General features: G+C 39.4%; 1 protein-coding gene across 1 annotated transcript in view; it reads right to left on the reverse strand.

The window, feature by feature from the left end:
* The window catches only part of TENM1 (teneurin transmembrane protein 1), a 406,739-nt gene that overhangs the window by 361,661 nt on the left and 19,476 nt on the right, over positions 1–25,602 (reverse strand). Inside the window, exon 2 of the mRNA XM_004713061.2 lies at positions 13,522–13,760. Coding sequence (XP_004713118.2) covers positions 13,522–13,760 — 239 coding nt within the window. The remainder of the gene's footprint in view (positions 1–13,521; positions 13,761–25,602) is intronic.

Genomic DNA, 25,602 nt, shown 5'->3' on the forward strand with positions numbered 1-25,602 from the left:
AATTATTGAATGCAAAAATAATTCTGATCTGATATGTACTCCTCCACATAAATCACAATCAAATATATATATAAACCTTTCTGCTTGTATACCAAGAGCTTGAGCATCACAGATTAGGTGTTAGGTGCTGTCATAATCTTATTTTTATTTCTTTCTGGCCACAGTCACACCTGGTTTATTTGAGAGCTCAACTGTCTCCCCGGATGGTCGGTGTACACGTGCTGACCTTCAGTTTCCTAATCATTTGATCAGGACAAAAAGCTCTCTTAATATAAAAGAGATGAAATGAAAATCAAGAGTTATTCAGGAAGTACCAGATAAAGCCTTTTCGCCCAGAACTTTCTGTTGCCACACTCCATCTCAAACATTTGAGAGACCCTTCCTTAGAAACTCTTGGGGTGAAAAATTACCCTAGAAGTTATCTATGTTGCATAAGGTTCCCATAATCTGGAGTAAGTTTTGATCAGCACCATCTGGAACATCTTGGACCAGTTTAATTTGTTCATTATCATCCTATAGTGAGCCTACATTGAGGATCCAACATAATGCAGCGCTCTGATGTAAATACTACACAGTTACGTGCACACTATTAATGGGCTTGCAAGGCTATCAAAGGAAGTCCACCTTGTGGGATTATACCTAGTCATAGACTTCACCCTCCCTGAGTAAACTGGCTCATTTGATATGTTCCCTAAAATCCCCAAATCCCAAACCGATGACTCATAGCTACCCTATATGGAGTTCCCAAGCCTGCATATCTTCATAAGAGCAGACAGCCTCACTCTTTTCCCATAGAGCAGTTTGGTGAGTCCGAACTGCCAACCTGATGGTGAGCAGGGTGATCACTAACATACAGTGCCACCCGGGCTCCTCCATGTTCCATGGTTAGAGCTAAAGTATAGAGGGCTATTGCTTGTTTTTAATGCTCTGTATCTGGAATCTAAAATTCTGATATCTAACATACTTTGGACATGTTCTCTGTCCCCGGAGAAGAACACCATGCGTGGTAAAGTTGAAGGTGGTGAAAAAGAGGAAGATCTTAATGAGATGAGATGATGCAGTCAACTGCCAAAATCTGATCAAACCCAGCAACAATTGTGCATACAGCCACTGTGAGTCAGAACAGACTGGAAGGAACAAAACAATCACCACCATCCTCTAACCATCTCTGGAGTGCGTGTGGGACATAAACAGTTACTTTGCTAGACCCTTTACGAAGAGGTTGGTTGGAAGTGCACATCTATCCAGAGGTGTCTCCGAAGAAAAGTCTGATGAACTCTTTCTGAAAGATCCATCATTGGAAACCTATGGAGCAGAGTTCTCCTCGAACACACCTGGAATCGCCCAGAATTGGAGCTGACTCAAGGTAGCTGGTTTTGGAGCACTGTCTTGTTAGCTGATCAGTTCATGCACAGCTATCGCCCCCCTTTGTTCTCATCAAACTCCCTAGAAGCTTGAATCTACCTCTTGTTTCCCACGTTCTCAGCTTCCTCTCTCTATTTGCAAGGTCCATTAAGTGTGATCCATGGCTGATCACATCAAAAACTCTCACCAACAACTATCACCTACTGAGCCCTTTGTCTTCTTGCTCTACTTGCCCTGCAAGCTCCCAGCATGGAGTGACCTTGGGGTAACAGGCCTAATCTCACTTGACACCCTATAGCAGGGGTGTCAAACACAATTAAAACGCGGGCCATTTGGTGCAATAGGCAAGAGTCACGTGGGCCACATCACATTTACAAATTTTGTTAAATTTATATTTTGAAGTGAGGATTCAGGGATATGGATAGGATAATTAAAACACTACATGATTGCTTTTATTTAAACATTTATCTTATTTAATGTATTCATAATACTAAAATTATTTTTTAACCTAAAACTTGCCAGCTCTTTCCTCTTACAAGTTTTCACTTACCTCTTATGTTGTGACTAGAAAATATAACAAAGTAACTAATAAAAAACACAAAATGCTGGACAGCTGACAAACATGATGCACAATCGTAATGGCGTCCCCCTAAAAATGTGAACTAGCGCTGCCACTAGGTATGATTTCTAACAGCACAACCCAGAGTGCTCTTTTTAACCTTTTCACTATTGGGATCTGTTTACATTGCGTGACACTGAGAGTGCCGCTTCCAAATGTCGCCGGCAATGAACCAGGAAAGGCCTGGGTCACCTGTATACTCGTCTTCAGTAGTTCAAGGGTTAATGAGGGAGTTGTGTGTAAGGTATCGCCTTGATCTCCCCTAAGGGCTATTTTCTTCATAACAATTTTTTCTATTTTCATTTTATTTCAGAGCATCGTGGGCCACAAAAAATTACCTCGGGGGCCACATGCGGCCCATGGGCCACCAGTTTGACACCCCTGCTCTATAGAGTTGATTTCCCGATCTTAGGTCTTGCAAGCATTATAATCTCAGGACCTCTTTAGATTCTTAAAAAACACCATGGACTCCAAGAGCTTTGATTGAGACTTGGGCTATAGCTATTCTTATTCACTCCATGAAAGGGTAACAATCATACACTTTTCTGCATATTGTTTTATTGTGAACTTTTATAAATATTATTTAATTGAACAATAGCACTAAATATTAACATGAATAATACATTTTCTGATAACCAACCCTATTGTCCCAAACCAAAAAGACAGTGAGGAGAGTGGCACGGCCTCCCATTTCTGAAAATCTCTTTCAGGCAGAGCTTGAAAGATCTGGAATATCACATTGGCTTGTGCACTCAAATTGATTGTGAATTCACACTTCTTTTTTCCTCTCTAGAAATCTCTCTTGTGTATTCTTGGGAAAAGTATAGTGAACACGCTAAGGTCTTTGTGTTATGAAAGCAGTTGTACTTTGTGGACCCTTGTAAAATGTCTTGGGACTACCAGTGGTCCCCAGACCACACTTCTTAACTGCCTGTTCTTTCGTCACATCTAATGGTTTTCTTCTAATTTTTCTAGTTTCTCCTGCTTAGTCTGTTTATCATCTTCCCCCGAATAACAGTATTCCCCACAATGCCAGCCTTCACTCTCTTTTTCTGAATTCTATTCACACAAAGGTGGATTCTTTGAAAATTCGAGTACTAGCTATTTAGTAACATAATAGGTATCTCTACTGGGATATCCATCTTCACCTATAAACCTCTAACTTCTGTGGCATCACCACATACCCAGCTCCTAAGCCAAGTATCAGTGTCTCCTGTCCTGCCACATCTAATCGGTCACTCAGTCATGTGTGCTTTAACCTTCTAAATACTTCTTGATTCCATCTCCCTCCTCTCCACTCCAAGAAGTGCATGCCCTAGCCATCACTCAGTGATATTGCTATTATACCCTCCTAATGTGTCTTTCTGACTTTGATCTCACAATCCCCATCACCTTGCCTGCCAAATCCAACCTCTATGCTATTAAGAGTGATTGTTCTAAATGTAAATATGAACAGATGACTCACTTGCTCTAATGAAAAACCATAAAACCTATCCATTTGTTCTTGGAATAAATTATAAACCTCTTACTATGGTTTAGGATGATTTTCATGATCTGCTACTACTTACCCTCTTCATTTCCTTCCACCCTCCCGTATGCTCCATTTCTGCTTTCCCAAGTATTTCCAATGACTCACACATATTATGTCTTTTTACCTCTCTATGAGGGGAATATTGATGAGGTTCAAATGAAAGAGTACCCACCCTACAAGATGTCACTTCTTAGTGTTGACAGTGATGAGTCAGATAGTCGGCTGGTGATACTGGCCCCACTCAATCATTCTACATGACAATTCAGTCACATTTCTATAGCTTAAAATGGGCTAACCTGCCATCTGTTTCAAAACCATTGCTCTAATTTAGTTTATTCTTATGCACTCCACAGTAAGTATAGCTTAACAAGTTACGCAATGCTGTTCTAAAAATACTCATATAACATATCTATATATGTATCATACATTGTTTGGATGGCAAGAAACTGAGTTGAACAGGAATACTTTATACAACGAGATTCAAATAATTTACTTTGCAGTCATAGAAACCTTGGCAATTTTTTTTCTCAGTTTGCAAGACTGAATCATGCTGTTCGAAACTTTAAAAAATGTGCTTTTTTTTTATCGCTGCTGCTAAGAATAGACACACCACACCTACATCCATTCCACAGTTTCTATGCGTAACATTTCGTGACATTGATTATAGCCATCAAGTTGTGCGATCATTCTCACCCTCCTTTTCGGAGTTGTTGTTCTTCATTTACATACATTTATTGGCCCCTCGGTTTCCTGTGCAATCTTTGAGTTGCTGTTGTCAGTTTGATCCCATATAGATAATTCTTAAAAAGGAATATTCTCAAGATTGACATTCTTTACAAGTTATGTTAAACAGTTGTTTGGTTTAAAGACTTCAGGGGATATTTTTGGATTAAGGTTCAAAGGCTATTTTTTTTTTTAGGTTGTTCAATGTCCTTTAAACAGGAACATAAAATGTCTTTTTTTTTCTTCCTTTTTTTAACATTTTATTAGGGGCTCATACAACTGTTATCCCAATCCATAAACACATCAATTGTGTAAAGCGCATTTGTACATCGTTTCTCAAAACATTTTCTCTCCATTTAAACCCCCGACATTAGGTCCTCATTTTTCCCCTCCCTCCCCGCTCCCCGCTCCCGCATGAGCCCTTGATAGTTTATAAATGGGTATTTTGTCATATCTTGCCCTGTCCAACGTCTCCCTTCATCCACTTTTTGGTTGTCTGTCCCCCAGGGAGGAGGTCACACACAGTTCCATGTAATCGGTTCCCTCTTCCCTACCCATTCTCCCTTTACCCTCCCTGTTTTGCCACTCACACCACTGGTCCTATAGGGCTCATCCATCCTGGATTCCCTGTATTTTCAGTTCCTATCTGTACCAGTGTACCTCCTCTGGTCTAGCCAGTCTTGCAAGATAGAATTCGAGTCATGGTAGTGGGAGCGGGGAGGAAAACTTTAGGAACTAGAGGAAGGTTGTATTTCTCATCATTGTTACATCGCACCATGACTGGCTCATCTCCTCCCCTAGACCCCTCTGCAAGGGGATCTCCAGTGGCCTACTAATGGGCTTTGGATCAGGCTATTTTATATGACAATATCTTCAGGAGGTCATCATGGCTCGAGGAAGGGAGAAATTGAGATTCTATTCTATATGTCCCTCCTCTTTGAAAAAAGATTATCCTACTGAATATTTGATCAATAATGGTAGCTGGGAACCATGCAATTCTTTACGGTCTCATGGCAAAGGAGACAGTTATTTATGGAGGCAATTGGACACACATTCCATAACATCCTCCTATTCCTCGCTTTCCTTCTTCCTTTATGGTTCTAGTCAAACAGAGATCAATTCTAGTGTCATGGTTGGCTCCTTGTAAGCTTTTATGAGCCCAGGCACTTAAAAAGTAGAAGATAATGAAGAGACATTAAACATGCTATTAGGCCATGAAACCATAATGATAAACCTCCAAACCAAGAAACAAAATCCCCTGAAGTTTTTGATTGTACACAATCAGCCTCAGAAGCTACATTTTCTTCTTTGTTTTATATATATATATTATATATCTATATATGTATAATCACAACTTTTGGCCAATTCAGCTTGGTATAGGTGTACAACTTATTGGCAGGAATAAGCTGTGTCACCCAACCCTTGATCGATGTGATATTTTTACTACTGCTCACTTCCTCTTTCCCCCATCACTCTTACTTCTGGTAAACTACAAATAAACTGTGCACTCCGTACATTTGCCTTTTGTATTTTCCTATAAGTGAGGTCATAATATAGCTGTCCTTTTGTGATGAACTTATTTCACTCATCATAATACCTTCCAGCTGCATCCATGTTATAGCACGCATCGCGACGACATATGCCTTGCTGGCTGAGTAGTATTACATTGCGCTATGTACCCCTTGCTTACCAGTTCATCTGTTGATGAGTATTTACCTCATTTTTACGCAAATGATGCACACTATGTAATTTTCACATACTGCACAACCCATTTGTACATTAGTTTCTTAAAGGCATAATGAGTGTCATATGTATGCATGTTATTTATGTGGGTGCATTATATGCAAAAATATGACAGTTTCCATCTTTCAGCTCTTGAAATTGTTTTCAAGTTGGTTTAAAAAAATAAAACAAACTCCAAAATTAGTAATTTGCTAAGCCCTCTTTTATTATGCTTTCTATTGGCTCTCTCTGTTTCACAAAGTCTAATTTTAATTTCCCTACCCAGGCCCAGAGAGTGCTGTGTGGGAATTACTTAGCAAAGTCACTGCTTCTCGTGAGCCTGCCAATGTGATAATATTTTGATACAAGATATGTGTTTAGTATCCACTACTCACTATCTTGGAGCCCTGGTGGCACAGTGGTTATGTGCTGGGTTGCCAACCATGAGGTCAGCAGTTTGAAACCACCAGCCAGGCAACTCCTCGGAAGAAAGATGGGGATTTCTATTCCCAGTAAAGAGTTACGGTTTGGAGCACTCAAGGGAACAGCTCTACCCTGGCCTATAGGGTTGTTATGGGTTGGCATTGACTTGATGGCAGTGAGCTGTTTTTTTTTTTGGAGGGGGGTGTTACTCATCATCCCAAGAAATCATCCCACTTATGCTGTGTCTTAAATCCACAGCATGCTGGAGATTAGAATTTTTTTAAAAAAAACCACAGTATTTGGTTTTCATGAAAGTGTTTTTATTCTGAGCAATAGGAGCTCACTATGGTTCTGGAAACTGGTTATATGACACCAGTTCATCCTGTCATTTGAGTACATTTAATTTTGATCAAATTTATACTTTTATTTATTACAGAAAATAATGCCACTTACTGTAGTGGGGATAAAACTTCTGGAAAATATTATACCTATAAGTGATGTGCAATGAATTTATAAATCCTGATAAATGCATGGATGCTACATTTATAATAAGACTTTGGAGGGATTGCTAGAAAGTTTATAGATTTATAGAAACCGCCATTATTATCCTGAATGGGTTCAAGAGAGTAAACTGAAAGAATGACATAGTAAGTATGAAGCATTACACCACAAGGATTTGATAAAAGTCTAGAGGATTGAGTATAATACAGTTTAACACTTCATGCTATCATTTTTAGACTGTTATAAGCTATGATACATTGCAACGAAAATGTATTTCAACTTAGATATGATGTCCAGACAACAATGTAAAAACAATTAGAAGCTTCAAAACACCACCAAAAGAAACCTCCCACTGCCATAGAGTTGATTGATCCATGGCAATGCTACAGGACCTCTCAGAACTGCCGGTGAGGGGTCCCAAGACTTTACATCTTTATGAGAGCAGACAGCCTCCCTTTTCTCCAACAGAGAAGCTAGTGGATTTGAACTGCTGACTTTGCAACTAGCAGCTCACTGCATAGCCCATTCTACACCAGGGTCATTCATCAAGGAAGAGGGAAATTAATAAAACATGGAAAAGTGACATAACAGCTTTCGTAGGTCCCCAGCGGATTCTTGTGCGATGGACATCCAGTGTTTGAAAAGGGATTTAAATGACTTTGGCAAGGCAGCAGACCCAGGCCTGGCATGTAAAAGGAACCTGCATGCTCCCTGTGTGCACCTCACAAGGAGCTCTGCTGGCACAAAGTTCACGTGCTAGGCTACGAACCTGAAAGGACTCAAAACGGGACAATCTGCCCCGACAGGCATGGAAGCCAACACAACTTTGTGGTCGGATGTCAGTGGTAAGACACCCCACAACGGCAGTGGGTTTACCTCCGTTCGATGGAATCATCCCATTCCAGTCTGTAAGAATCATTCCTTATAAAGGTAGAGAAACTCTTGAGGATAAATCTTGTCAACAGTTCCATTTGGTAAATAACAGACAGCATTTGGGGTAAACAGTTACCTATGTTTAGTCACATTTTGTGGGGTGGGAACATGGTATTTATTGGAGGGAAAGCTCCATGTCCATTCTATTAAACAACAACAACAACAACAACAAAGACTGACACAATGTCAACATGCTTGAATTTTCCTAAATCAGAACATGCCACATGCCCATTTACCATAGACATTTGAGTATAAGCCGACCCGAATATCAGCCAAGGCACCTAATTTTACTACAAAAACTGCATTAAAAATATGCTGAAAAACTCAGCTTATACGAGTACACACGGTACTTTCTTTCCTGCATGGGCTGGCGGTGGGGGTGGGGTGGATATTGGTCTATTCCTTGTAAGAAGGCCAAAACAAACCTATTGAATGTGTCTCCGTCTATCATTCTCTCTCCACACTGCCTCGCTCCATGGGAGGAAGAGTCCTGGGACATAGGGCACTTCCGGCTAAGAGGCAGACAAAAGCACTAAACTCAATGCCACTTGATCTGAGGGAGGAGAGCACGGTGAGGTTGGCCTTTGCTGTCTTGAGTATTTTTATCCCTAGTCATTGGATTAGAAGACTGGGTGCCATATTGTGTTTCTTCCAGTTCCGTACGGTTAATATCCCTTCTGGCCAACTTGCTAGTGTGGCCTAGAGAATACGGCATGGCAAGGAGCTTTCTGGACTTAAGTGGTTCCCTCTGTGGAGCTGAAACACCACCTGCTTCCCCGAAAGTGGCATAACTGACTCCTATTTTCAAGGCAGAGGTGAAGGATCATCCTGGGTTTGAGAGGCAGGCTCCTTTATGCCTCAACAGATTCAATGCCTTAGACCTAAAATTGACCCCAGGCACAATGTATTCCTGTGAGCTTCACTTTCCTGAGAATTTCTATTGCCTTTCAGTTAAACTGCTGACTGTGGAGAAACTTGATCAAAACATCAACTGTTGCCAGAGAAGCCCGTTTGTGCCCTTCCCCACCATTGATGAAGCACCTTAACCTCGCCTTCTCATAATGCCTTGCATATCTATCTTCCTGACTACTCCTTCATATGGCTTATTTGTAAATTCAAACAAATGTGCGTCATGCTTGCACCGATACATCACTGATGCCAAAGTATCAGGGAGGATGAAGACTAAGGACATATTTTTTATTCAGATGGAACAGAGGACAGATTTACGGGGCAGTGATGACAATAGCCATCCATGAGATCTTTATATAATCAGTACTTTTCTAGGCCGCTCGTCACCAAATTTTATGACCTTCAACTTACTCAACGAAATGATTCTCTTTCTGACCCAAAAGGTATAGTGGGGAGCTGATTGGCTGAGCTGTCTAGCTTGGGCTTTTCACTTGCTGGGCTTCCACTGCTTTCCAATGACCACTTACAGAGCCATAATGCACCGAGCATCTATTGAAGTCCCATTGGTATCGATGGGATTTCCTCTAGTGTATTGAGGGCAACACAGCTTACAGTCATTAGTATCTAAAGGTTATGTATAATGGATAATAGAGGAAAATGAATGTGCAGAAAGGAATTTGCACGGGAAACAGAAGCAGTAAATCGTCTCAATGAAGATTTCACTTGGGTTATTCAGCAAGTGCAAGAGAGGGCTTGAAAACAGACGACTCTGTCAGACACAGCAAGAGTTGAGGGTGGAATGGTTTCATATTTTGAAATATGACACGTCTTATTCCAACTGCAGAAAGCCATTTAAAAATCATCCTGTACGTTACAGCTCTTATGTAACATCTTTCATCTTCAGGCCTATGTGAATTTTCACTCTACCCCACTGAGGTAGCAGAGTTGGGGGAAATGGAGGCAGAAATTTTATGGGATTTCTCCAAAGTCACATTATGTCCAGTTCACAACAGAGCGAGGAACAAAGTGAAGATGTTTTCCATTAACATCTCTTCATTTGGAACCCACTCAACTGACCACACTAGCATGTAGCCTGATATTTGTGTTGAAAAGCATCTCATAAGAAATTACTTCAACCAATTTCTCACCAACCAGTCAATTTGAATCGAGTTTACCCCTGCAGTAGATGACTTGCTATATCTAATTTAATTCGCATATTCTAGAAGAAATTAAAAAGTTGTCTTGTCAATTTATTTGGAAGACTGAGCAAAGAATGAGCTGTATGTTGGTTTACTTTAGTGCCAGAGAAAAATGAGGCTGTTTCCATAAAGATTTCCAAAGTCTAGAAAAATCCTAGATAGGGTCACTACGCGTCAGAATGGACTTGATGATGGCAGTGGGTTGAGGGTGTTTTTTTGGTTATGTTTAGTTTAGTGGGAGCAGAGCTGTGAGGCTTTATGTTTGAGAGTATATACTTTGGAGTCAAGCCTCAGTTCAGATCCCACACAAACTACTTCCTAGTGATGTGACTTCTTAAGGTGACCTCCATGTGACCTCTGTACTTTGCTCTGCCTCTGTATCCTCATTAATTTCTTTTAAAATGTTATACTGAAATATACTTTTAAGGATTGTTGTGAGAATTCAATAACCTCATATAAGTTCAATTTGTGGCATAATTCATTTTCTCAACAATTTTCTATTGAGAGGGCTGCTGCACGCCAGACACTCTTTTTGGTGCTGGGACACAGCCATGAATAAAAAAATTAATCCTAACACCTATTTTAATTTTATTATAAATAATAATTTTAATAGTAAAACAGTGATAGTAATAATAATGGAAATGGCAATAACAACAGTTAACACTTACAAGATACTGTGTTTTAGACGGGTTGATTCATTGAATCCTTACCACAACCCTACAAGTATGACACTAACTAACTCGATGCTTTCAAGTCCATTCAGACCCAAAAGATCCCTATCGGCCAGGTTGGAATGGCCCCTGTGTGTTGCTAAAACTGTTATTCTTTATGGGAGTAGAAAACCTCCTCTTTCTCCTGCAGAGAGGTTGGTGGTTTCGAACTGCTGATCTTGCAGTTAGCAGTCCAGTGCATAACCACTATACCACTAGGGAGCCTACAGGTAGGTTATAGGTACTCTTATTAGGCCCATTTTACTACTGAGAGGGCAGCGTCTTGAGAAGTTTAAACAATTTGTTCATGTTAATAGGCCTAACAAGTGACAGAGTTCTAACATCCATGTACACCGTGAACTATGTTACGTTACCGACACCAAACTTTGATGCTATTTTCTATCCCAAAAAAAGGCAGTCCTTAAAATGATTGAAATGCTCTACTTTCCCTCCTGAAATGAATAGATAACCTAGTTAAACAAGTCTGATGATTTACAATAAAATTTTTGATAGGTCACTGTCACACATTTACATAGGAAGACACACTTTTAATCTTTCGTAAATTTATGAATGAAGAGCTTAGTAGTACTTGGATCTGTTTACATCAGGGCTAATTCTTGTCTCTAAAATATTATCTCTCTATACAGGAAAAAGTTAATTAGGAATAATTCATAAGATAAGAGTTTGTCTCAGACACAAATAAGCATATTTTACAGGTCCTTTATGTGCTTAAACCTCCAAAATTAGTCCTTATTTTTATGGTTTTGTAATAAAACAATATTTCAGCTGCAGCATTTTCTCATCATCCTTAAGTAACCCATCTCATATAGGTTATTACAAGTCAAATAAACACACACGTTGGATTATCCTAAAATGACTGAGATAAAGGACACATTTTTGGGGGGGTCTTCTCAAGTAATATCATCCACATTGAGAAGTCCAAATATATTCTGATTGTGTGACAAAAGTATAAAAGGGAAATTCACATCATCATTATAGAGTACGATGGCATCCTGTTGGTGTGATAAGTGACTTCCCTACAAAATAAATCTTTTAAAATTTATTAGTACCCCTGTTCAATAACTAAGGAGTGCCGCTAGTTGCAGAGGGCTGAGCATCAGGCTTCTAATAGAAAGGTTTGTGATTCAAAATCCACCAGCTGCTCATCAAGAGAAAGATTGGTCCCATAAAAACTTAGTCTGGGGAAACGTACGGGGCACAGTTCTACTCTGTCTTAAAGGACTGCTAATGCATTTGATTCGACTCTGTGGCAATAGGATGCTAACCTGAAAGGCGAGCTGCAAACCCATTTGTAGCTCCACAGAAGAAAGAGGTCTTGTGCTTCTGTAAAGATGTACACCCTGGAACTCTTCTACTTGGTCCTATAGAGTTGGTGTGAGTCAGAGTCAACCAGACAGCAGTGTGGTTTCAGTGTGATTCCAGAACTCCTATAGAAACTAGCTATGTGATTTAATAAATCTATATTTAAAAATTAAAAATTGGTTATGTGAACTTTCTTGTTGCTCGCATTTTGGATAAATGAGAATCGACCACATTTAATGTATTAGTTATAATCATAAGAGTGTCTAAATCCCATTTTTTCTCTACTTCTGAGTCTTGTTTCACGGTGCCTTAATGCATTTCCTTCAAGGTAACCAGGCTAAACCTGAGAAGTTGCCAGTGACATACCTGAATAGAACGTTTTCTGCCCTAATATACTATTTGTTCTAGGAATAGCGTCTCCGCCAAGTGCAAGTTTCCTAAGCTAATTTACATTTTAGACTGCAGAGCCACTCAAGCAGGGAAATTAATGTTCGGTCAAAATAAAATGCCATTTAGAAAAATCAATACAATTTGCTATCAAGTGAGGGTGACTTTAATCAGGGTGACTCAAGAACAACAGTGTTTTTCATCTTAAAAGGGGAAAGAGTGCCTTGCGACTGCGTTCTGCTTCACCTTCCCCCACACAAGAACCACGTGATACTCAGCTATTTGCCAAGTCAAACTAAGAAGACATTTTTTTCCCCCCTCCGGTTTCCTTTAATTGGGGGGGGGGGGGCTTTCCGAGTGAAAATCAGAATTCTTGGGAACGAATTGTTTTTTGGATTTTCTGATCACTTCTATCAGTGAACTTAGCATTTCAAGACAGGAGAACCAGCAACAGCAGCATCGTTGATAGGAGCCCTGGCAGCACAGTAGGCTATGCTTTGGGTGGATAACCCCAAGGTCAGCAGTTCGGAACGACCAGCTAGCTGCTCTGTGAGAGATAAGGCTTTCTTGCTACTTTCAGGAGAATTGACAGAAACCCACTAGGGACAGTCAGAATCGGTACAATGGCAGTGAGGGATGACGGTGGAAAGGAGCCTGCGGGTACCTACCGTGGTGAAGAGCTCAGCTGACAACCTACCAGATGCTCTGAGGGAGAGAGATGCTGCCGCCTGCTTCCATCAAGATGTACATCCGGGGACCCTTTTGGGGGCAGCTCTACTCGTAAGGTCATTACAAATGGGAATCGACTTGACAGCAACAGCTCCTATTGTATTCACTATAGTTCACGAAGCTATGATAGCTCAGTACTTAGGACTTTTAATGCGAAAACCATAACACCCTTTTAATTGAGAGGAAAATGGCTACTGACAGTAATTGCAATCAATAAGACTCTGCTAATAGTATAACTATTTCTTCTCAAAAGCATTCTGTACTCTCCTCAGCAGTATTCGGAGGTAAGGTAAAACAACAATGCCAACAAAACACAAAGTAATTAGAAGGCCCTTTATTATTTATATCACTAAGCCTTGGTCCACATTTGTAGGCCCCTCACTCCCACCCCACATGCCAAATAAGACTTTGATTAAGAAGACAATGAGACATGGACACAGGGCTTACCAATTACATAGGCCAGCAACAAGGCCAAAGTCACTGTGATCGCAGTGGCACTCAAGGCTGTGCACTTCCAGTTGCAGCACCTGTACGGTTTGTTGAAGGTAAAGGCAGGTCGAGAAAAGGTGCTTCGAGGAAGTGGCCTAGGAGGGGGCGAATACACGGTATTGGATGTCAGAGGGTAGTTCTGGCTGGCAGCACTGAAGATAGCAGAGGAGCCAGATCCGTGCTTGAACAGGAAATGCCTGCGAGAAGGAAACAAAAGTTTGGGGCTATTAAAACCAAATCCAGTTCTTTAAAAAAACCCACACAAGCGCCACTAGTATCATACAGTCATGCTCTGGCAAAGATCACAGAGACTGGGAGGAGGCTGTGGAAGTCTTCCCAAAATGAGAGTGAATTGTGATTGCTCTTAGACATTTGAGAAGAAAAGAGAACGCTTGTGTTCTTCAGCTTGCTAGCTAGTGGAGTACTCCGTTTATAGGTGTTAACATTCCATATGTGATATGATTTACTATACCACTCTCTGGTGTTTTATTAAATCGCTCTCAAGAGTTGATTCTAAACCAGAAAGAGACATCACCCTTGGCATTTTGACAGTTAGAATGTCCTAGAAAACAGTGTTAGAGAATTTTCTCACTATTGAATTTTAGATACTAGCTTTGGTAATTCCATTTTCCATAACACTTTTTAAATAAAAATTGTCAAACACAGTTAAGTTGACAGCATAATAGACATCCATATAATCACAAATCTAGATTTAAAAATTATCATTTGACTATACTTCAGGAGTTCAAAACCACCAGCTGCTTCTTAGAAGAAAGATGAGGCTTTCTACTCCTGTAATGAGATACAGTCTTGGAAACCCACAAGGGCAGTGCTACCCTTGCCTTATAGGGCTTATATGAGTCATAACTGAGTTTGGTATTTGGGGTTTTATACTCATTATATATATCCCTCTCTCTCCATCTTTCCATCCATGATAGTTTTTAAAGTTTTCAAAATGTTCCAAAGTAAAAATTGCATGTGTTAATACACCTCCCTTCCATGTTTCAACTTGAGTTCAACGTTTTTTGAATTTTAAAAAATGTACAATACGTATATGATAAAATGCACACATTTTAAGGGTACCTCATTGAGACTCGACCAAGGGAATTACCTTTGCAACCCCAACCCCTATCAAGGTACAGAACAGTCTCATCCCTCCCACAGAAGTATTCTTATGCCCTAAGTATCCTTAGCCTTAACCCTAGAAGCAACACATATTCTGTTTATGTTTTTCTATCTCGCTGTTCTAGAACTTCGTATTAGTATAGTCATGTGACTTTCATGTTTGAATTTACTACAGGATGACTATTGAATGTTCATGATTTGTATACTATGGATCTTTCCCAAACAGTAATGAGTTGTTCACATGAAAGTAGTCTCTAAATAAATGGAAGAATGCAAACACACGGGATCTCACTTAGCTTTCAATCATATGAAATGAGAATGAAAACCATTGATTTCGACCCATAGTGACTTGATCAGCTACACCAGTTCCTCGTGGTACCCGGATGTTCCATGGCTTGCCTAAATTCACCAGAGGTAGTGAGCCCAAGTCACTGAGGTTCCAACATCCTTAATTGTGGCCACTCCATCATTGTGGGGAAAATCGAGTACACACAGCTAATTAAAACGCATGAAGACCTTCTATGTGAGGATTTAATGTCTACAACACAAAGACCCTTCACGAAGCAAAGAGCTACCATCACCTTGTACACGGTAACCTGTGCCCAAATGCATAACTCCATAAGGTTATTATTTTAAGACTCATTTTCAGCTCCTGATTTCCAAGACCAAAAGCAAGTACATTTAAACAGAAGAAAATCCCCTTTGCCAATTAAGGAAAAGATCCACATTCGAGAATTGTATGTATCAAGAAGTTACAGGGTTTCTTTTTAAAAGACTACGCTGCTGAAACGAACGCTGGTGATAGAGTGGAATACTTGGACTTCAACTATAAGGTCAGCAACTCAAAAGCCCCAGCGGCTCCTCAAGGAAACAAATGAGCCTTTCTATTCCCATAAAGAAGGGTTCAAGTAGAAAACAAATGTTTAGAGAATGATGAGAGAAACAAATGTGCAAAAGTGCTTAACACAATGGATGTGATACGAGTTGTATGAGTCCCCAATAAAATGATTTAAAGAAAAAAGAGTTCCAGTTTCAGAAACCCACAGGGACAGTTCTCTGTCCGAGCTGGAATCCACACCATGGCCGTGAGCTGGACTTTTGAGTTTTGGGTGTGGCCGAGGAAAGACACATTCACGGGACTCTTTAGAGGGCGATCCGGCACTGTGCATGCAGAAGACATTAACTGTGCAGACTCTTTTAGCAAATAATTATGCCAATAGGAGCTCACACTTAGAAAAGTATGTGTATGGCAATGTGTCCAGAATTATTTATAATAGCAACTACCAAAACTAAATGCCAATAATAGGTTCTTATTGAAGTATATTTTATAAACATGCAGAGTACTAAGCAGCCATTGCAAATTATGTTACAATCTAGGAAAAGTGTGTGCAGATATTATCATTTGAGAAAAAGAGGCAGATTCCAAAATAGTATGAGAAATAAGATTCTTTTTTTTTAAGAAAAAAATAAATATGGAAGAAAAGATATATCCAAGGAAAAATAATCATTTTCATGACCTTCGGGTGATCGGGGTGATATTGAAGTTTGCTACGTTGAGCTCATAGTGCTTTTGTAACTAGGCTCAAAAACATTTGGAGAGGTGGCGGGTGTCAGACAAAGACACTGGATAGTACAAACCACCGGAAGAGTTACTCTCATTTATATGAATATATGATGCTAGAATTTGCTAAGGCCCAGGCACAGTGAGTCAAAAGGTTGGCAGTACAAATCCACCAGCCACTCTGTGGAGAAAGTGGAAACTATCTGCTCCTCTGCAGATTTACTGTCTCAGAAACGCCACAGAGCACTTCACTGTGTCACACACGGTCACTTTGATTCAGAATCAACTAGAAAGCAGTGGGCTTGGTTTTACAAGCAATCTTCTGATCCTCGTATGTCTGTAAGGTTAATGATTATACCTTAGCCATACGGGTCATGAATTTGAGAGTAGACCAGGTTTTATCGGAGTAGAATGTTAATCATTGTAGCCATCATCATCTCAGCTAACAGGCATTGCATGTTTATATGTGCCAGGCCTGGTTCTGAATACTTCATAAAGTAGTATATAATTTAATTTTTGCAACAACTTCTTTTAATTTTTATTTTTTACTGTCAATGCACCCATTATCCATATGAGAACACCGAAGCACAAATTCAGTAATTTGTCCAGGGTCCCAGAGCTAGTAATTGGTGAACTTGAGCTTAAGACCCAGGCATTTAGGGCACAGAATTCTTGGCAGCTCTGCTATCCAGTTTACTAGACTCTTCCTCTCTCTCATTGCCATCAAGTTATTGCTGATGCCTTGTGATCCTCTGTGCATTTCCGAGACTCTAACTGTTTACGGGAGTAGAGAGCCCAGGCTTTCTTCCACAGACATACTGGTGGTTTTGAACTGCCAGTCATTCTGATGGCAACGCAACTCATAAACACTACACCCCCAGGGCTCCTTCGTAGACTAGACTAGGCTTGTGCAATTAGTAGACATGTTAAGGTTTGAATCCATGTCTATCGAGGTACAAAAGACGTATGCCTTTTGTTGAGTTTGGCATGTGGATGGCTTCAATTAAGCTTTTACCTGTGCCTGTGAGGAACTAGGACACAAACTGGAATCTCCCAGTTGAAAGGGGCTTCCAACATCATCGAATCATTCACCCTTCTCCTTTCTCATTTCGGGAACCTGAGACCCAGAGTGGCTTTACATAATATGAGCTACCCCAAAGGAGCGGAGCTATTTAATGACATGCTGAAATGGAAACTGGGGTCTTTCAAACTAGAGTATTCTGAGTGTCACATGCCACCCACTGACCACATTCCTCATCAAATGAGCCACACATCCTATACACCTGGACCGAGCAAATACCATCTGTTTAAACAGTCCTGCATAATGAACGGCTAGTTGCTTACTCTGTGCCATGTTCTTACGAGTGTATGATTTTTAAAACTATCTTTAGGTGAAAAGGACACCATTATAAAGAAGCTACCCTTTAGTTGAGGCAAATTTAAAAGAGTTATTGCTACTTCTGAAAGCACCTGGTTGATTCCCAGAACAGAGTCACAGTATATAGTATTAATAAGAATATATATATTGTATTGAGGTAGTGATTCCTAGTTTTGCACTTACTCCATTTGATTGTACTGCCTCTTTGGGCCTTGAAATGAACTCCCCCATGGCATAAAGACAGAGGATTCCTTTTCTAACGTCTGGTTAGCCCCCCTCTAGCCTGCATTTCTCCCTCTGGCCACCTAATTTGTAACAAGGAATGTAGCACTTTACCGGCTATATACAGACTAGCCTCGCCACCTCCCCAGCTCTGCCCTGTGGCTATTCTGGAGGTAACAAAATGTCACTTACATATACCCTGTCCAATACAGCAACACTCTCATCCAATCCTTTGGTATAAAGGGAAAAAAAAACAGCAGTATGGGGCGATCTCAGTGTCTGGAGAGAAAATCTCCAGTTCTTTGCATATTTATGAAGACGAACAATTGGATTTTTGAGACAATGTAAGTGGCCCAATATGTTGGATATTGATTTTGCTTGGTATATCATTAAGAGAGAGAAAGAAAGACAAAGAAAGGCAGAGAATTGTTAGCTATTATGATGGCAATTACAAGCAATAATCAATATCCTCGAGTACTGTAATTTCATCCTGATACACAACAAAGGATTTTCAAATGGAGTTTCATAAGTAAAGTATTACAGCGTAATGAATAAATTCAACAGTCACATCAGAACATTTAAACTAATTCATATTTGAGTGGAATCCAAATCACAGTCCTCAGTGAGGGTAGATAATCAAATGAATTCCTACACCGAGGCCCCTGTTTTCTTACTAACAAGCTCAGATTAAGATTCTGTGCTGCTAGTGGCCTGGAGTTTGATGTGTACCATGAAAAACATCAACGAAAATGCTATGTATTGTCATAGACTCTGCAGCCCATTGTTGGGAAGTGAAACCAGTGTCTAAATGTGTTTTCATAGTCCCGGGGAAAAGTAGGAGCATAAAGACAAATGTGCCATGCTAGACTTCAGCCATGTGCTCATAAAACCAGATCATCTGTCTAAGCACAGGGCTTTTCCCCAGGGACTGGAGGATATACTAAAATGTTGCTATCAATTTCATACAATTGGGTTTTTTTCCTCCCACAGAGCAAATGATAAAAATTCAGTTCAAGAGTTTATGTGTAAGTAGTACTCTCCTTTGCATCTGTTTTAATATTCAACTTCATGTTTAAAAAGGAAAATCAAGATATTGCTAAAAGGAAATGGGCATGTAAGGAAATTGAAAAAAAATATCTTCAAGACTGATGAGACCCAGTGGTGGTAAATGGGAATATAATAAATGCTCCTGTAAGGATTTTAAAATTGTCTATAAAAAAGGAGATAATGTACTCGCTCTTTTTAAACCCCTCATATTCCATAATTCTGAGGGTATCTGTTAGCACTAAATAACGTGATTTAATGTGGCACTTAAAATTCTATAGAAAATAGACAGAAATCTACAACGTTCTGACAGATGCATAAATAACCCATACATTGTTTGGAGGGGCGACTTTAACAACCTGTAAAGCATTCCTCTGGGAAGCATCTAAACCTGTATTCCCTTAAGTATTTGACTTTTTTTTTCAACCCAGAGGAAGGGATTCCAGCTCCTTCCGGAAGAAGCTGAGGTTGATTTAAACAACAACAAATACATCCCAAGTCAAGTTAAGAAGGTCAATGTGCATTAGAATAGGGTATGGCATTTAATTATTTGCTCTTAGGATTCCAAAAAATACCATATAATAACAATAATAATGCCATCCTAGATCTGCTTCATTTTCTTCTTAAATGAAAATTCCTAGTGGTACTTTGCAGAAACTAATGCTTATTTGCCATAATTATCAACCTGAACATCTTTCAAATGCAACCAAACCCACTGTCAGCAAGTGAATTTTGACCCGATAGGATAGGGTAAAATGGTCCCAGTGGGTTTCTGAAACTGTAACTCTTTACGGAAGTAGAAAGCCTCCTCTTTCTCCCTCAGAGGGGCTGGCGGGTTTGAACTACTGACATTTTTGGTTAGCAGCCCGATGCATAGCCTTCCAGTTTTGCCTAAATAACCCATTTCTCATGTTCTTGTGTGAGAGGGCTTCAAAGTTTGTGGGAAAACACATGACCTTTTAATTCCGTTTTCTCCATAGAGTATTGGAAGTTTCCTCATATTTATCCCAATTTATTTTCTATCTGGAGTTCCTAGCTGGTGAATAAGGGGAAGCCTGGGGATTTGCCAGCCAGGCCTGGCTAGGTACTTCTAACAGTTTAGCAGGGGGGGGGTGGGGCGTTGTCCTGTGGAGAACACTTCCTAATTGACACTTATGGTGTTGTCAAAGGCCCAAGATTCCCCCGTTTTGCTTTTAAACTCAATGGCACCATTAGCTCAGAAAATCAACTGGGGTACTCAAACTGTATTCCTGTTAATAGTGGCATGAAGTCTGATTTTGTTTTATTAATCCTATGGTTCTTCCACATTTTAAGCTAGTACAATCCACATACTCCCTTCCCAACCTTGTATGCCAATCATGTACAAAAAATGCTATACCTTTGTCATGACGTAAGAGGATTCTTGGTTTGGTTTTGTTTCAGTTTTTTTTTTTAATCATTTGATTGGAGACTTGTACAACTTTTATCACAATCCATTAGAGACTCATACAACTCTTATCACAATCCATACATACATTCATTATGTAAATCACATTTGTACATTCATTGTCTTCATCATTCTCAAAACATTTGCTCTCCATTTAAGCCCCTGGCATCAGCTCCTCATTTTTTCCCCTCCCTCATGAACCCTTGATAATTTATAAATTATTATTTTGTCATATCTTGCCCTGTCTGATGTCTCCCTTCACCCACTTTTCTGTTGTCCGTCCCCCAGGGAGGAGGTCACATCTAGTTGGCAGGGACCAGACCAAATACAGGGATACACATGGTAGACAACTAAAAAGGAGGTGGGGAAAGGGAAAAATAATAATAATAAAGAAATGGGTAGTGGGGGCACAGGGCACTAGCCCACCCAAGGGGAGGGTATTGTTTATGTCTTTGTTTTAGTTTTTTAAGAGAAAGCAGAGTATCTATCTAGACCAAGGGGTGTTGTGGGTTACTGGCAGTGGGATTGATTTGGGGATTTGTTGGCTTGCTTTTGGGGTAGTTACATAATCTCGTCTCAACTTGAGAATATGAACATGGAAGCAGTGGAGTCTAGCCTGTCAATCGGGTCACAGGGCAATATTTCATTGTATTGTCCACTGGGAGTCGATGAGTCAGAACTAACTTGATGGGGCCTAGTGATCTCCCATAGCTATTAGGCCCTCTTTCCCTTTAATCACAAGCCGCATCTGCCCTACCTTCTCACTGTCTCTGGATTGAAAAGACCTTGAGGGCAGGAACCAAGTCTTAATTTCTAGATCCGTTGTCTCTGACTTCAAAGTTCCTCCATGAATATAAATTGATTTGTATGGTTCCTGTGCTTCTACTAAAAGGCTCTTGATTCACTGTTTGGGAAGAATGAAGCTGGGGGACTCTAAAGTGTTGTATTTGTTGGCAAGTATCTCTTGGTATTTTAACTACAGGGGCAGTAGCTATAAGCTTTCAATTCATTTTTATATAACCAAAAATAAACAAATAACTCAGATATAGTCAATTCAGGTGCCATTTATTTCATGATGCATTTTGATACTGAAAGAATTCCTTACGCAAAATTGTACAAATAATTTCGTAATAAATCTGACAATATTTTCATTCTACTAGGGTGTCTTCCTTTAACACGGTTGCAGAAAAATGGAATTGTAAGATAATGAAATTTGCCCATTAACTTTTTGAAGCCCTCTCATATTTAGTAATAATTTATGCTCTGAGAAATGGTGAAAAGGTTATAATCCTTTCATACCCAAATTATATTGGCAATAGTGGTGATCATTTAACATTTACTGAGCATCTATGAGGCTTGGCTAAAAAATACTTTCTAGTTTTTGCCATTGAATCCTCACCAAAAGCCTGTTCATTGGGGAGGGCGCTGAGGCTCAGACCTTAAAATTAAATATGTTGCCCAAAGGCACACAACTATCCAACTTCAGTTCTTCAGTTCACCAGAATGAGAGCTACCTGAGAGTCAAACGGTCGTCCGTCTTAGTCAGTGCTATATCCTGAGCATCTAGAATGGTGCCTGATATGACAGGTGCTCAATAGATACCTTTAAAATCCATGCCTGCATAATGAAATCCACTTCCCTAACCCCTGTGCACTCCCCAACCTACTCCCAAAAGAAGTCTGGTCTGGTACGTATTTTTCTTTCAATTACTAAATTTACAGAAATGACAACATGGTGTCAAAAGAGGATGACATCCTTACCCTCATGGAGAAGAAGGGGTAATTGCCCTATCGGTCCACTACAGCAAAGCAGACATCGGAACATTTTTTATGTGTTAATTCATCCAATTGTCCTATAGCAACCAAATGTCTCTATAACAGAAAATTTAGATATCGGATGCATTCAGAAATTCTGGCATAGATACTTAAAACTGAGGTAAATAAAATACTTCTATTCCACTCTGTTCAATCAAGCTTTTTTAATAAACTACAAAGTTTAATTAAAATTAATAACTCTGCCCACTTCATAATAGCAGCCTATCAAGTCATCTGTTCATCCTGTTTTCTCCAAGTTAGATCTACACTCTCTAGATCTATATTTCATTTAAAACCAGATATTAAAGAAATTTACACTGATTGAAGGGTAAATATCAAATTAAATTTTTATTAACACAAATGTCCCTGTAATAAAAGGCTCGGTACAATATGTGAAATTTATTTATTTAGCTAAGTATTCTGACAAAATTGTCATCATCTTTCTAGAAGGAAAAAATAAAATGAAAAGATAATGGAATCTGTCCATGAATCTTGTGAAGCTCTCTCATATTTAGTAGTTATTAATGTGCTGAGACATAATGAAGAGGCTATAATCCTTTCAAAAAAGAAAAAAGGTTGGGAAACTTTCTGGGTGAGAGCTTCAATCCTCTTATAAGTTGAAGCATCTTTTCCATGAAGGAAGGATATAATGTCATGCCAGTGTTTTCCGGTAGCTTATTCTACAACAAGGACCACCTAAAACGAGAACAAACATACGACACAGCAAAACTTGTGATCACATGTTTAAACTTAACCAAGACCAAAATTTTTCCAGGACTTATCAAAAAAGCCTTTGGTCTTCAAATACTTCAATTCTACTCTCCTTAGTAAAATCTGAGAGCCTTTCTCCAATTTTAATCCTGGAGCAACCTACTGATATTATATAATTGGTATTCACTTCTTACTTGGTTTATTCTTTCTTTTTGAAGAGGTAGGTAATAGGAAGAGCAGTACATATATTTGATTGCCTTTTTGTTTTTCCTCCTTTTCCACAGACATGTATTTTCCTAGTTGATTTTATGAGCCCGTTGACATGGTATACTTTTCTGTGTCATTTGTTTTTATGAATCACAATTGACATTAGCAAAAGCATCTCATTTTAAAGATCGAACGTTTCAAATGAATCACAAAGAAGTACAATTGGGACAGAGCCTCTCACAAAACAACTCAGGTTGAAAAACTGGATTATCATTCCAGTAAAATTTTTGAATGATGTTGATCACCATTTGTCAATTATCAACTTTACTTATTTCATACATCTTACTAATATGTATACATTAAGGACAAGAATAAATTATCATGATATATATAATGACATAAACAATGTCATTCAAATCAGTCACCTAACTTATGCAACATCTTATTTCTCATCAAGGCCATAGCTATTCTCTGAAATATATGCATGGAAAATGTGGCCTGAGGTCTAGTTGCTCAGCAACAACCAAGCTCTCCTGCTCCCTGGGCACTCAGACTACTTTCCTCCGGCCACCGTTTCCATTACACATGATCATGTGACTTCTCCCTAAGGATTTATGAGTAGAAGTGATGTGTGCCATTTCCAGGATTGACACCTAAAAACTTTCCACCCATGAGCTTTCTTCTCTTTTCCCATCCATGGGCTAGAAGAGAACAGATCCAAAGGTGGAAAGAGCCTAGTAGCTGCTTCCATGGGATATAATGCAGTCACAGAAAACACAAAGCCTTTGTAAATCTTAAAAAGATATCCGTATCCTTATATAGCACGCCATGTCCCCATTCACTACTTCTCTCAGCCAAAGTTAGTAGAACCCACAATTGGACTCTAAACCCACCTGGCAACAACTTTTCTCCCTCAGAAAGCTACAAGGAAATGTTGAGTCAGAACTAGCATTAAAACACAATGAAACAGCAAAACCAATCCCATCGAGACTGAACCCTGGTGGTGTACTGGGTTGCTAATCTCATGGTCAGCAGTATGAAACCACCAGGTGCTCTTTGGGAGAAAGATGATGGGTTCTATTCCGATAAAGAGATACAATCTCCGAAATCCATAGGAGCAGTTCTATTCTGTCTGATAGGGTCGATATGAATCAGAACCGATGGCTGGGAGTTAAGTTGTGTGTGTGTGTGCATGCGCATGCTTTAAAATGTGAATCCTGAGAGCGGTGCATATATACAAAGGGATTCAAAGATGGTGTATCTTGAGACCCCAGGATAACAGAGAACAATGAAGAAGGTTCCATCGCCCATTAGGTCAGGATGTATTTATTGTCCTTTCATTTGCCTGTGAGATTATCTTATATTTTTAAGAATCTTCTTTGTACTTGGGTGATTTTTCAGTTTTGTGTTCCTAGTAAGCAGATAATGTACAAGGTAATATGCAATTTTCCATGTTGGGTTAAAAAAACAAATCCCAGAAAACTTATAGCCAGTACAACTGTGAGCATTCATTATAATCCCCCCTAACAAAAAACAAAACAAAAAAAAAACCGAGTGCCAATCTCAAATTAGCACTCTGAAGGGAGCAGGTATAAAAGAAAATGTGACTTTCTTGGATATATGTGTTATTGGTTGACAAAATTAAGAGTTATTTTTCTTTGTGATTTTATGTTTTTCTTTCTAATTAAATGAGCATATTATTTGATACAATTTTCTGTAGGCCTCTGGGCCCTCACTTATGCTATTGTCTCCAATTCCCCCCGCATCTTACCATCGCGTGTCATGTGAGGCTTCTCAAAGGTGCCGCAGACTTTGGGGCTTCTGTGACTTTATAAACTGATTTGCACAAATCAATAATAGAAGAGGTAGGACATGCCCAAGGTTGGTGAAGGTCTCAGGTAACAGAGAGAATGCATAAAGTAAAGGGAGTGAAGAATGGAGAAGAGTAAGGAATAAAGTAAGAAAGGAATATAGTAGGAAAGAAAATTCTGCATATTTTAGATAGTAAATATATATACGTGTGTATATATATGTTGCTAGATAGATTTAGCTAGACAGAGAGATAAAGAGTAGAGACTCATTTGCTAGTTGTTTCAAGGATCACTGGACCTCCATTGCACTAGGCTTTTTAGCAATTATCTAAAAAGTCAGCCTTGATAAACTATTTTTTCAACTGTTTGCATTCTCAGAAAACAAGTGAATGAAATATACATGCAAATGTTTATGTATTCAGTGTGTCAGAATTATATTCATTTGGTTTATGATTCTCACACAGAAATTCAGGATATGACAAGTTAATTGAAGATATAATGATATGAGGAACTGTTATTGTATTAAAAGGAAAGCAATGGGGAGGGGACACTTAGAGGTAAATGGATGTTTGCCATTCCAATTATACTAGAGACCGGGGAACCATCTGAATCCTTCATCAAACTTCTCAGAGGAAAGCAATAGGAAGATAGAAAATGGGAAGGGGAAAAAAGAACCTACAGGAGTCTCAGGAAGCATTTGAGTAAGGAAACAGGGGACACAGCATTCCTCGTTGACCCAT

The sequence above is a fragment of the Echinops telfairi genome, unplaced genomic scaffold (assembly GCF_000313985.2).
Source record: "Echinops telfairi isolate 266 unplaced genomic scaffold, ASM31398v2 ScPeMD7_6080;HRSCAF=6971, whole genome shotgun sequence".
Classification (NCBI taxonomy): domain Eukaryota; kingdom Metazoa; phylum Chordata; class Mammalia; order Afrosoricida; family Tenrecidae; genus Echinops; species Echinops telfairi.